Here is a 12,126-nt window from a genome sequence, read left to right on the forward strand (position 1 = left end):
GACACAGCTGTGTGACTCACTCACTGACTCCCTGGCCTTTACTGAGCAGCCGCTTCTTGCTGGACGTCAGTGCAGTGGTGAGCTGACACCCCCCCTGCGTCCTTGTGGAGCTCACATATGGGGGGACTGGACATTACTGAGAAGGGGGGGTCGCTGCTCTGGGGAGTGCAGGGGTGCCATGGTATTGGGAGGGTGCTCAGTAGGTGAAGAAGAGGGGTCCCTGAAGCTAAGGATGACGGATATCTGAAGTGAGGAGGACAACTTGTGAGCGCTGCAGGCAAAGGCCCTGGGGGGACACAGGAGGCCAGGTTCAGGGAACCTAGGGTCCTTTGCTGCAGGTGGTGGAGAGGTGGGAATGGAGATGGCGCGCGGGGCCCAAACCTCACCGTCAGACGTGGGTCTGTGGTTTGCGCAGAGAAATGGGGAGCAGCTGGGGGCACTGCACCAGCTGGTTTTCCTGCCTCCCGTGTGGGGAGCTGCCAGGGAGCCTGGCGCCATGGCTCTCGGCGAGGAAAATCGGAAGCAGGGCCTGACGACAGGTGGACCCCTGGACGTGGGCTGTGTCTGCAACTTCGAGGCCGAGCTGTGGACTTAGAAGTTGCCCTGAGCCTCCGATCCGTCTTCTGAACAACCTTGTGAATAGGGAACCCGGCAGGGTGGGTGTTAGTCCGTGCCCATCACCCGCTGCCGCGTCTCCTCACCCCGGACTACATGGCACGGGGGCTTCCAGTGCAGACCCTGGTTGGGTCTAGGGTCCTGCGCCCAAGTGTAGCTGTCGGGCCCCGCCCACCGCCGGAGCCACGCCCAGCCTGGAGTCACGCCCACCTCCCCGCTCTCCACACGCGGAGCGCGGGCGCGCTTGCGTCACCGTCCAGCCGGCTGGATCTGGTTCCAGCCGCGCTGGGCTAAGCCGACATGCGCAGTTAGTGGGGGTTGAGGGGTACGGGCCTGGGCAGATTCGACAGCCGGGGACGCGGAGGTCAGTGCGCCGAGCCCCGGAGCGGGGCCCGTGGGGCGGGCGGGTATCCGTCCTGCACGTGCGCGTGGGGGGCAGGCCTGTTCCCGGAGGGGCTGCGGGAGTCCCGGCGCGTGCGAGCGCCCTGCGTCTGCCTCCACCCTGGAGACCCCAGACTCGGGCCCCAGGGCGTCACCGTGAGGGCGTGGCGCCCCTCCCCCACTGGGTTGGGCTCCACTGTCGTCTTGGGGCCCCGGCCCGGCGCCCCGCATTATCCCTGTTTCCTGATCCCCGTTTACAGGCGAAAGAGGGGACTCTGAGCTGAGCTCCAAGCCTCGGAGCCCTGCATGGGGAGGAGGAGCCCTGCCCAGGGAATCTGGGGTGATCCCCCGGCCTTGGGTGCCCGCAGACCCACGGGCTGCTGCTCCAGGCCGGAGCTGTGTGCGCCCGTGAGGTCCAGAGCCCTGGGTTCTAGTCTCAGCTCCAGGCCGTGTGACCCCAGACAAGCTCCCTTGGCTCTCTGGCCCCATCTTCTAATCTATAAAACCCGGGAGTGGTCTCAACTACCATGTTTCCCCAAAAATAAAACCTAGCTGAACAATCAGCTCTAACGTGACTTTTTTGGAGCAAAAATTAATATAAGACCCCGTCTTATTTTACTATGAGACCTGGTCTTATATAATTGATGTAATATAATACAATACAATACCGGGTCTTAAAATACTAAGTTTTGCTCCAAAAGACGCCTTAGAGTTGATTGTCTGGCTAGGTCTTATTTTTGGGAAAACACCATAGGTCTTTAACCTCCCCTTTTCCCCTCAGACTAGCCTGTGGTCTGTTTGTGACCAATGTTCAGGGCCTTTGGATAGCCCAAAGCCGCCATACCTTTGCAAGGCCCACCCCCATATTGCACATTAAACATCACTGTTTTGAAGCAAAAACCCTCACCAGTATTTACCATTTTGCTTGTGAAATTATTTGGCTGTGAGTAACTCATTACTTAGCAATGTGATTATGTTTTTAAAAATTCATTGTATATACTCAGGAATTCTTGCAAAAGTGAGAAAAACCTAACCCATAAATAGTTTCCAAATGTGATGAAATGATTTTGAAAATTGCATTCAACAATTAATGAAATTGATACAATGATAAACTTTCTGGAAATTTAGTGAAGCATTTGTTTTGATTTGCTGTTTATCTTGGAGCCAATAACATGTTTTGCTTTGATTTTTTTTTTTCCCCCCATAGCTTGAACCTTTTGCAGGTCCTGAACAGCCGAAGGGCAGCAGGATGACTCCTTAATGGGGTGAAGGTGGGATAGGAAGGGGTCCTGAGATGAGATTTTAGTTGCAATGTTATTTGCTTTGCACCCAAAGAAATGGCAGTTTTCTCTTCTAACAACAAGGAGCACAAACGCTACTGAGGAGGTGTTGCAGTCCAGGGACTGCTAGATTGAAATGGGATGAAAACATTTGAAAATCTTGAGCACAATTGTTTTTTCTTTGAGGGAAGTGGTGTTGGTCAGAAGCTGTAGGAAAGCTTGCCTTCTGTGCCTGCTCCTGGAATCCCAGGCCTGCCTCCACTGAGCTGGGGAGATAGGTGTCTGTGCTTTGGGGATGTGTTTCAAATGTTCTTCACATGACAAGGTCAGCACTGCCAAGTTAGCAACGACTCAGCTAATTTTTGGAAGTTTTGAGTACGTTTTATGTATGTTAAATGTGATTCCTAGACTTGTTTACAACTCCTGTACTTAGTATCCAGTCGGCCGTCAGACTCCCAGAGCGGCATTTCCAGATTAAAGCCCACAGTAGCCATCGCATCCTAGTCAGCCACACGTTTCCACAGATGAAATAAAGGCAGATTTGAAGTCTAATAGGAAGGAGCTGGGCAAGGCTGGGACCTGCAGAGCAGAGCAGCCTTCTGCTAACACGGAAGCACGGCTGTGGATGTGAACCTCGCCTTCCAGAAAGAGGCCGTCACTGACGTCCCACGTTAGGCTGTCGACCATGCAGAACGCAGCCCCATCAGTAATGGAAGGGACAGGAGCACTGTGCGTCATCAGGCAGCATCCTCATGGCAAAGTCAAAGGGGGGCCACCGGCCTTACACATGGATAAACAGCTCATGCAAAGGGGACCCCACCAGGGGCCTGTTTGCTTTCCCCGAGATGTGGGCAAAGGCTTAGCTGAGGTTCTGGGAGGCAGTGGGGCTGGTGGCAGGGGTGATGGGCAGGGCCGCCCTTGGAGGTCGGGGAAGCCCGACCTTGGAGGCAGGAGACTCCACTCGGGTCCCTGCTCTGCCGAGCGGTTCGCCATCCCCCTTCGGGTGGCAGTACCCGTGGTCTCTGCAGCTGTGAGGTGTTGCAGTGTCCTAGGGATGTGTCCTGTGCCTGCGCTGTGGAGGGCCCCAAGGAGGCAGGGAGGGAGGACCCGAGCAGTCTGCCCCGGGAGTCAGCATGCCCTCCAAGGCCTTAAAGACTGGCTGTGAAGGAGCAGGTCCTGCTGAATTCCCAAAGGAAAGCCGCTTTTGCACAGCCCCACCCCACCCCAGTGAGAAGAACCACTGGCCCCTTGGCTCCTTGGAGCAGGGTCTCTGGAGATGGGTCACGAGGCCCTCCTGTCAGCGTCGTTCTTCGTCGGCTGGAAGTGCTCCTGCTGAAGTGCGCTGTGTTTTCCCTGCCTACCCCCCACTGTGTTCCGTGATCTCTAAGACCTCAGCAGCCCTGAAGAACACTCGCAGCCTGCGGGCACACAGGTCACATCTGAGCCACCGACGTCCTGTGGGTTGCTTCTCACCTCTCCCCCACAAACTCCACTGCCAAAGTCGCCCCTTCTCCCACAGGCTCAGGCAGAGCCTCAGTCACAGCTCAGCTCGGCGTTGCTCCTGTGTTGCCCCGCCGTCCCCACCTGGAGCTCTTCACGTGTGTCTCAGGGACCAGGCTCACGCTTTGCCCTGTTCCGCCATCTGGGCGGTGCTCTGGAAGAGGAGCCGCTGGGATCGACCGGATTCCACTTTGGGCCAAAACTGTTCTGGGGACCTCCGCCCATTAGTGACACTGACTCATCCTTCTGGGGTAGTGCCCACCCCATGTACCTGCTTGTTAGAATTCCTCCCAGCAGAGAAGGGGCTAGCTGCTGATTGGTTGTCTCTGGCTTACAAGATAAAGGGAGGCAATGTAGGTGGCATTTTCGTTGATGTTGGCCCTTTAGCTCTGCCCGTCAGCCTCAGGTCCCCGTGGGCACACACCTGTGCTCCTTCCCTGGGGACCAGCTTTCCCCAGCGACCACTGAGGACAGCCCATCGGGTGCTCTGCCCTGTCCCTCCCCCAAAGCCCCAGCCTGCCTTTGCTGCTTCATTCCGTCCATCTGTCTGCCTCTGCTGGAGAGAGCCCCAAGGACAGAGCTGCACGTGCCGTGACTGGATGGATAGAAAGCTGTGAAATGGTAAAATGTGCACTAAAGAAAATAGCAACTTGTAGTATCGTAAGACTTTCTGCTTCCAGAAACCCAGTCTGATCTTTGTGAAGAGCATTCCTGTCCCGGCCGTCACACTAGGTCTGCCTCCTGACCAGGGCATTCCTTGTGGCTGGAGGCTCTACTGTGTGCAGGCCTAGGGGCAACCGGGCCCTCTGTTCAGAGTCCCGCTCGCCCTTGCCTTGCAGGCGTGGGGGTGGGAGAGGGGCCGAGGCAGACCAGTCTGCAGAGAGCCTGTCCTTGCTGGCTCCCGACCAGGCTGTCTCCAGGGAAGTGAGAAGGTGGTCACACACAGCCCTGGGCGAGCTGTGGGGTCCTGACGTGCGTCCTGGGTGGGTTTCCTGGAACATTGAAAGGTTTCCTCCGGCCTTGGTACCCAGATTTGCATCATGCCTTCTGGCTTTCCCAGTGCATGTTAGCATCTAACTGACTTTAATCCTTGGGTTAAAAGACCATAAAGTTAAGCCTTCAGGTGTCCCTTCTGAAATTCAGCTCCAGCTGCCAGCCGGCTGCTGTGGCCGCCCGTCTCTAATGACCTAGGGTTTCTAGTTCGTGGGCTGTTTGTCGCTCGCATCCTGCTGAGCGCAAAGCTTTGTTGTGGTGCCCTGTGTGTGGCCTTTGCCCCAAAGCTGTCTCTGATAGGGCCAGTGCCTCCCACCCCCCACTGCAGCTGAGTCTGAGTCAGGTTTTTGGTTCTGAATTCCCTCCAGCCAGGATCTATCAGGAGGCAGGGCCCCTTGTCAGCCAAGGCCACGGTCAGTGTGGAAGACCCTCCCAGAGCACTGACCTGTCCTGCAAGTGCCACCATCCCAGCCCACCTTCCACTTGTGCTGTGACCATGGACAAGACCTCACCCCTCAGCCCTCATCTCTAAACCGAGGAGGTCACTCCATCAGATTCTGGAATCTGAACCCTTTCCTGTGTGTGCCTGGGCTTCCGGGAAGAGGGTCCAACAGGTTTCATCATCCTCTCCAAGGCCCAGGCTGAACGAGACTGAGGACAGGTGGATTTGGATGGGAGAAATATATGGTGGGGAAGGGAGTCCTGATGGGGAAAGCCGGGCCTTTCCAGGGCATCGTGTATGTTAGAGCTCAGGGCTTGGGGGCCAGGCTCTGGTAGGGTTCTGTTTTTAACCCCGTCTCACAAATTCAGGGAGTTTGAATCTGAATAAGAAAAAATAAGTGTGTTTTTGCCTCCTCGAACTGGGTTTTAGCTTTTCCTTCCACTGTGAATGTTGGCAGAGGTGTTGGCAGGACATGTAGGGGGCACAGGTGCTTTTCGCAGGGAGGGGGACATCGCAGTGTCACAGCACTCAGCTCCGCCCAGTTACTGGCTGTCATGCCTGCCACTGAGGCATTGACAAAGCACGGTGATTTTGTCTTCATGCTGATGTCTTTCAGTTTGCGTCCGTATGTCCTGTGTGTTCTGTTTCATGCGTTTTAAAACCTGAGAAGGGCCCATAAGCCCCCGGCATTGCACAGGAGCCGGCTGGAGGAGCCGAGCTCTGCTCTGCGAGGAGGGGCCTCCCGCCCTGACAGCTGCTCTGCTCTGGACCGCGGCAGCCGCTCTCCCTGTCCTCCAGGAGCTCACTTACATCAGGCCGTGAGCTCCTCGAGGCCAGAGCCCGTGTCTGCCTCAGTGTCAGCGCCCGTGCCAGCCCAGGACCTCCGGAGGGCGTCGTGCCCACCACACGCAGGGCCCACGGATCAGCTCGTGGTGTTTCCACAGCAGCTTCTATAGATCATCAAAGCAACAACTTCCTGAATTGTTGATGTGCAAATTTTCTGAAATTATTTTCATTTAATCAGGATTATCACAAACAAACGAAGAGGAGGAAAGTAAGTTTACCAGTTGTTCCACTTGTAGCAGCAGGAAGGCAACAGTATCCCTCATGTTGGTTAGCCGCATGTTTAGCCTGAAGTGAGAGGGTGTCTGGGGAAATCAGCCTTGAAAGGATGTAACAATTTGTACCTGCATATGTATCTTATGTCACTAACTGTAGCAAGTCCGAGTGTTGACTGTGTACTTCTTGTCTTTCAAAAGGCCGCCCGGTCCTGGTGTGACCTTGGCTCTGCAGGTTCCAGCAGAAACTGGTGCAGCACAGGGGTCTGCATTCACCGGGGTCATTATTTCAAAATAAGAGGTTCATTAAAAAATTGGGAAACACTCCCTCTTTTGTTCTTCATTGTTTTAGGAAAGGGAAAAATAATTTGCTGACGTGAGTTGCCATTCTGAGTTTTAATAACTGGGGTAATGGGTCTGATCCAGGTTTAGGCTTCAAAATCTCTGATGGTGCGCGCTGCGGATGTGGGCTTTCTGCCCGAGGAACTCCTGGCTCAGGACCGAAAGACGAGGGGCTCCATGACCAGCTTGCTCTTATCTGAAGTGCAGGCCCTGCTTCCTGCTCTGGACCATGGACTCTGGCTTCAGGGCACCAGGACCGGAAGGGCCAGCAAACAGCAGCGCTGTCCCCAGCTTACCAGCAGATAAGACCTGTGGTGAAAGGTTGCACCGAGGGGCGCCTGGGGGTGGGGCTCTGTCCAGTTGCCAAGCCATTTGGGACTGTCCATCTTTGTAAACAGGGCTGAGCCCAGTGACTGTGCCTCCCCCACCCCCCTGTCCTCCCAGGTGGAGGAGGAGGCATCTGGGCACCAGATGCCCCAGTCACTTTCCTCGTATGTGTGGACAAACGGCAGGCCTCACAGCACCTACCTGTTTCAGGCCCATACCTTAGTGTCAGTTCTCTTGGATGCATTCTTTTCTAATCCACCAATTCTGTAGGCTTGTTGGCCTGGGTTGCAGAGTTGCTGCCCGGCTGAAAGCCAGGCTGCAGGGTGGACAGCCTGCTGGGCCCTGCAGCCAGCCCCCGTGCATCCAACAGCAATCACCAAGTAACAGACCCATGATCTCTGGGGACCGGTCACTGACCCCTCAGCCCCATTCCCCTGGGCTGTAGCTGAGGGGCCTGACAGCGCTGCCTGTGCCTCTGGTTCCAAGCCCAGGCCGTTTGCCAGCACCCGCACAGCCTCCGCCTCCTGAAGGAGGAAAGCAGGACCCCACACTGTCTCCTGCTGCTTACTTTGATGTTCCTTAAAACTGTTTCTGATAAAGTTTAGTTCTGCCGCCATGATGAAAAGGCTTCTGGGGAATAGAAAGCTCTGGTATCATGGGTGAGGGAGGCCTCCCCCGCCCTGGGGCTGCCCTTCCTCCGAGTGCTGTTGTGAATACAATTCCATCTGCCCTGCTCTCCCGACCGCTCTGCCAGCACCGGGATTGTGCAGATGGCTTGACTTCTCTGAAGAGCTTCTAGGAGTCCTGACCCCCCCATGCCACGCAGCTCGGGGTCCCCCGCAGAGCAGGGCTCGCAGGTACCAGCCTGCACATGCTCACTCCTGGAGGTGGCTGGCAGGCCGCAGCGATGCACTGGGGTCAGGTCTCGTGCTGGCAGGAGGAGGGGAGCTGGGCCCTACAGGGTGGGCACGCCCAGGGCCACTGGGAGCCTGGGGCGACTGCCTGTGCCCGCTTCTCGCCCTGCTCTGGGCCAGGCTCTGGGGGTGCGGCCGTGGTGACAACCCAGCCTGGCACGCGGCGAGCACTGGAAGTGTGGCCAGTCCAAACTGAGGTGTGCTCTAAGTGTCAGACACACCGATGTCAGAGACTTGGTAAAAGAAAGATGCAGAGTTTCATTACGGTTTCCTGTGTTCTTCCACTGTCCTTGGCTCTGGCTTCCTGACGAGCATACCACCTGCCAAGGCCCAGGTTGCAGATCCTGGTGGAGTGGGCTCTCAGCTGTGCAGTGAGGGTGTGCACACATGTGCGTGCGTGGGGGGTTCAGACTGGAGTGTCGAAGAGTCTGGGCTGGGGGGCTTGTGGCTAGCCCATGGTCAAGAGTGTGCGTCTTTGTTTGAGCTATGGCTGAGTCCTGGGTCTTACATCTGCTGGAGTTACTTTTCCTTTATACCACGTCTTAGAAAATAAAATGTGGGGCGGCCGGTTAGCTCAGTTGGTTGGAGCGTGGTGCTGATAACACCAAGGTTGCCGGTTCGATCCCCGCATGGGCCACTGTGAGCTGCACCCTCCTTTAAAAGAGAGAGAGAGAGAGAGAGAGAGAGAGATAATTCATTAAAAAAAGAAGAAAAAAAAAAGGCAAATGTGCCCAACCAGCGTAAGGAGGCATCACTGGCTCCGGTACATAGGCAGGCGGAGGTAGGAGGCCACCGAGCGCCCGTGCTGGGTCGCAGCGCTGCCTCACATCCGTCCAACTGTGCGTTTCCACACCGACCTCACCGAGCAAAAATGTTGCCCTTGCTCAAACAGCTCTGGTGTCAACACTGAGTCAGTAGCCTGTTTCCACATGGGAAGTCCTGGACACTCGGTGCTCTGTCCCAGCTCCCCTCTGCAGCCTGTGGCAGAGCCAGCTCAGCCCAGGTCCTGGAGCTCACACCACCCTTGTCCTTGGCACGTGTGCTTCACCAAGTCCCCGGTGGACTCCTGCACCCGCCGTTCACTGCCTGGGACTGCAGCTCCCTCCTGTGTGCTCAGCGGGCGGATGGGGCGTCCAGGGCCAGGCAGGCAGCCTCTCTCCAGCTCTCTGTGGAAAGGAGAGTGCTTTATCTCCACTCTCCGCAGCTCTGGGCAAAACAGGAACCCTTTCCCGGGGACATAGAGCACCGCTGTTGACAGTCATGGAGGCCAGCTTGGGCCAGAGGCGATGGCTGGACGCCTGGGGCTGGCTGGACGCCTGGGGCTAGGGCGGCTATGTGCCCAGCAGCCCAGAGGCGGCGGTGCTCCGAGCCTCCCTCCAGCCCTAAGGTGCAGGGCAGTTGGACGTTTCAGCCTGGGCACCCAGCACAGGGTGGAGCATGGACAGTGCTGTGCTGACCTGTGTCACCCTGGATGCATGGCTTGTGTGTGTGTGTCAGACAGAGCTAGTGGGTGAGCTGACACGCCCGCTGAGTGGATGCGTGTGATGTCTCATTGGGCAGAAAGTCCAAAGTGGACAGTCCGGAGTCCCCAGGCCGTGGTGATGTCCTCCTACAGGGAAGCCAGGGCCCTTCTCGGACACCCTACCTGGGCTCCACACGGGGCCACCCCCAAAAGAAGAGAGCAGAGGGTGGCCCCTGGAGTGTAGTGTGTGGATGGCCCTCAATCCCGTCCCTGCTCAGCCTGAGCAAGCCCTGGCTTCCCACAGGTGACGGGGACCAAGGTCACAGAGCACAGCCCTGGTGTGGCCGCACAGTGGTGCACAGCCAGGCGTGCCTCCTCTCCCCGCCCTGCAGCCATGCTGTGCCCTCTGCCCAGCAGTTGCTGGAGGTGGGAATGCTGACCTGAGCCGACCTATGTGCCGTGTGTGCCCGAAGGGCGCCCAGTGTAGAGGGAAGCACGAATTGGGGTCCCCAGAGGCCAGGAGGAAGAGCATGGGGTGGGAGGCCCTGTCCTGTGAGTCTATACTGGGCCCTCCCTGCGGGTCTGTCTCCTTTCTCAGACGAAGCTCCCAAGAGGACGGTTTGGCACCTGGAACCCCCCAGGTGGGTGGCAGCGAGGTGCCCTGATGTCCACTCACTGCGAGGCTGCCTAACCCATCACCAGTGTTGCCAGCCTCACAGTACCTTCTGATGGCCCCAAACTCTGGTCCTGAAATCAAGGCTGGTGTTCATCCCTGAACCCCAGAGGTGACCGTGTGCCAATGTGACCCCGCCCCAGAGGTGACCACGCCCCAGTGTGACCCTGCCAGCTGGGTCAGCGGCTCTCGCCCCTGCAGGGACAGCTTCCATGCCTGTGTGCTGCCCTCTGCTTCTCCCTACAGATCAGCCAGCCTGGGGAGCATCAAAGGCCACTCCCCCGCCTGGCGTGAGCCCAAGGCAGGCTTCGACAAGGACCCTGACTGACGAGGCTGTTTCTAGGGGTAGAGAGGGTGGGCAGGCACTGCTGTCCTCCCAGAGCCCCCAGAGCCCCGCTCAGGTGGGTCTGGGCAGCAGGGCTGAAAGCAGCCGGAAGCTGCTGAGCATGGCTGCCTGAGACTGGGTTCCCCCAGGAAGCAGAGTCGGAGCTGTGAGACCTTGTGCAGGAAGTGACCCCAGGAGCATGAGGGGACTGAAGAGTGGGCAGTCCAGACGCGCTGTCCTGCTGCTTGGGGCCTGTGCAGGCATAGGGCGAGCCCTGAGGTGAGAAGGTGAGGGAGGCGCCCTTGGTGGCCAGTGTCACAGCGTCACCGGGACAGCCCTTCCAGCCATGCCCGCTCTTACCTGCCCTCACAGTCGGCTCTCACTGAAGGAAAAGCCTGCAGTCCACGCCAGGGCCAACAGTTAACATGAGGCTCGCTTTACGGGGTCGAATATTCACCAGAGGTAGGAAATCCCACTGGGTGTTTCCTGCCTTCCTGTTGGCTTGAATTGCAGACCCCTCTGGTCTCCCTGATACCACCTTCCGGGGTCTAAGCGGTTGTGGCTTCCCACTTTCGCTGGTTTCTTTGGTTGGGTTGTGATGGCAGCACTGTCCTCCTTGGGGTCTGGTCTGTGGGAAAACCCAGGTTTGGTGACAGGGTCCAGGCCCCCCCAGGAGAGCCTGTGGGGCCACCCTTGTGCCAGGTGCCTTTCTCAAGGACAATAGCCCAAAGGCATCTTTCCTGGAGCTGACCTGTGCCTGGCCGGTCCCTTTCAATTGGCACATCGGGTCTTGTCAGGTCTTGTGGGAGGTTTTCCTGCCTGGGCTGTCAGATTGGTGGGATCCCTTCTCGGGTCTCTCGCCAGCAATTATCAGGGTGAAGAAAAAGATGGTTTTGTGCAGCTCTGTTTTCTCCAACGGGCAGGAAGTCTCGCCGTCTCTCCCACCCCTTTCCGTCTGTGGGGACGTTGGATCCCTTGTTTATTTCAACACACCTGTCGAATGTGGTCAGTGTTTTCATTGCCCTAGAAGCTGGTGAGGATTTAGTATTTCAACACATTTCTAACTACATGTGTCTACATTATGAGTACGTTACGTGGAGGTATTCACACTGAAACACAGACAGCGTCGCCGAAACTCAAGGTCCCTTGGCCACAGCTGATGCCCTCCTCAAGGGGAGCTTCAGTCTATCCACTGGGCACACGTGCAGCCACGCACACTGACTTGTCTTAGTGCCTTTGAAGTGGAATCCTAGGGATGTTAAGTGTGGAAAAGACTTGCAGAAATTTTGCTTTACCTCACTCAGTTTGAGTCTTTATGTCATCCGACCCAAAATGCCAGGCACAGCGGCAGCAATGCAGAGCTTTCTGCAAACAGGCTGCAGCTTCAAGTGCTTTCCAGTGTGTTTGGGGAAGTAGTCGTCTTTAGAGCAACTGACCCATCCTGCCGCTGCCCCAGGTCTGCCCTGGAGAGTGGGCCTGGCCTGGAGGCCTCCATGGGACGAGTCCCAGTGTGTCCTGGGGCTGGAGGCACTCCTGCCCCTCCTCCTGCCCCAGTCCACCCAGACCATGCCATCCTTCCCTCTGGCCTCCTTCCTGTGCCCACCTCATGGGCTGTTGCTGGTCCTGCAGACTCCCTGGGCGTCCTCAGGGCACAGGGCAGCCTCCCCTCCATGACCCGGCTCCTCCAGCCTCGGTGGCAGCAGCCAGCACCCCAAATGGTCACAGCGAGCGGGTGGCAGGGTCCAGGCCATGGGTTGGCAGGGTATTGCTGTGCCCTGGTGACAGCGGGAGCCATGGGATGCTGAAGAGTGGTA

At 57.3% G+C, this 12,126-nt stretch overlaps 1 protein-coding gene across 9 annotated transcripts in view; it reads left to right on the forward strand.

The window, feature by feature from the left end:
- CHLSN (cholesin) overlaps positions 1-12,126 on the forward strand; it is a 92,068-nt gene that overhangs the window by 73,715 nt on the left and 6,227 nt on the right. The window contains exons 1-2 of one of the 9 annotated variants that reach the window (XM_074314036.2): positions 843-979; positions 2,204-4,431. The exons of 6 other annotated variants lie outside the window; for them this stretch is intronic. In XM_074314036.2, coding sequence (XP_074170137.2) covers positions 3,410-4,393 — 984 coding nt within the window. In that variant the 5' untranslated portion in view covers positions 843-979; positions 2,204-3,409 and the 3' untranslated portion in view covers positions 4,394-4,431. Of the gene's footprint in view, positions 1-841; positions 980-2,203; positions 4,432-12,126 lie in introns of those variants that run through there. 2 more of the 9 variants (XM_088798822.1, XM_088798824.1) reach the window with 2 other exon arrangements.

The sequence above is a fragment of the Rhinolophus sinicus genome, chromosome 5 (genome assembly GCF_057876585.1).
Source record: "Rhinolophus sinicus isolate RSI-liver-muscle chromosome 5, RSI-T2T, whole genome shotgun sequence".
Classification (NCBI taxonomy): Eukaryota; Metazoa; Chordata; class Mammalia; order Chiroptera; family Rhinolophidae; genus Rhinolophus; species Rhinolophus sinicus.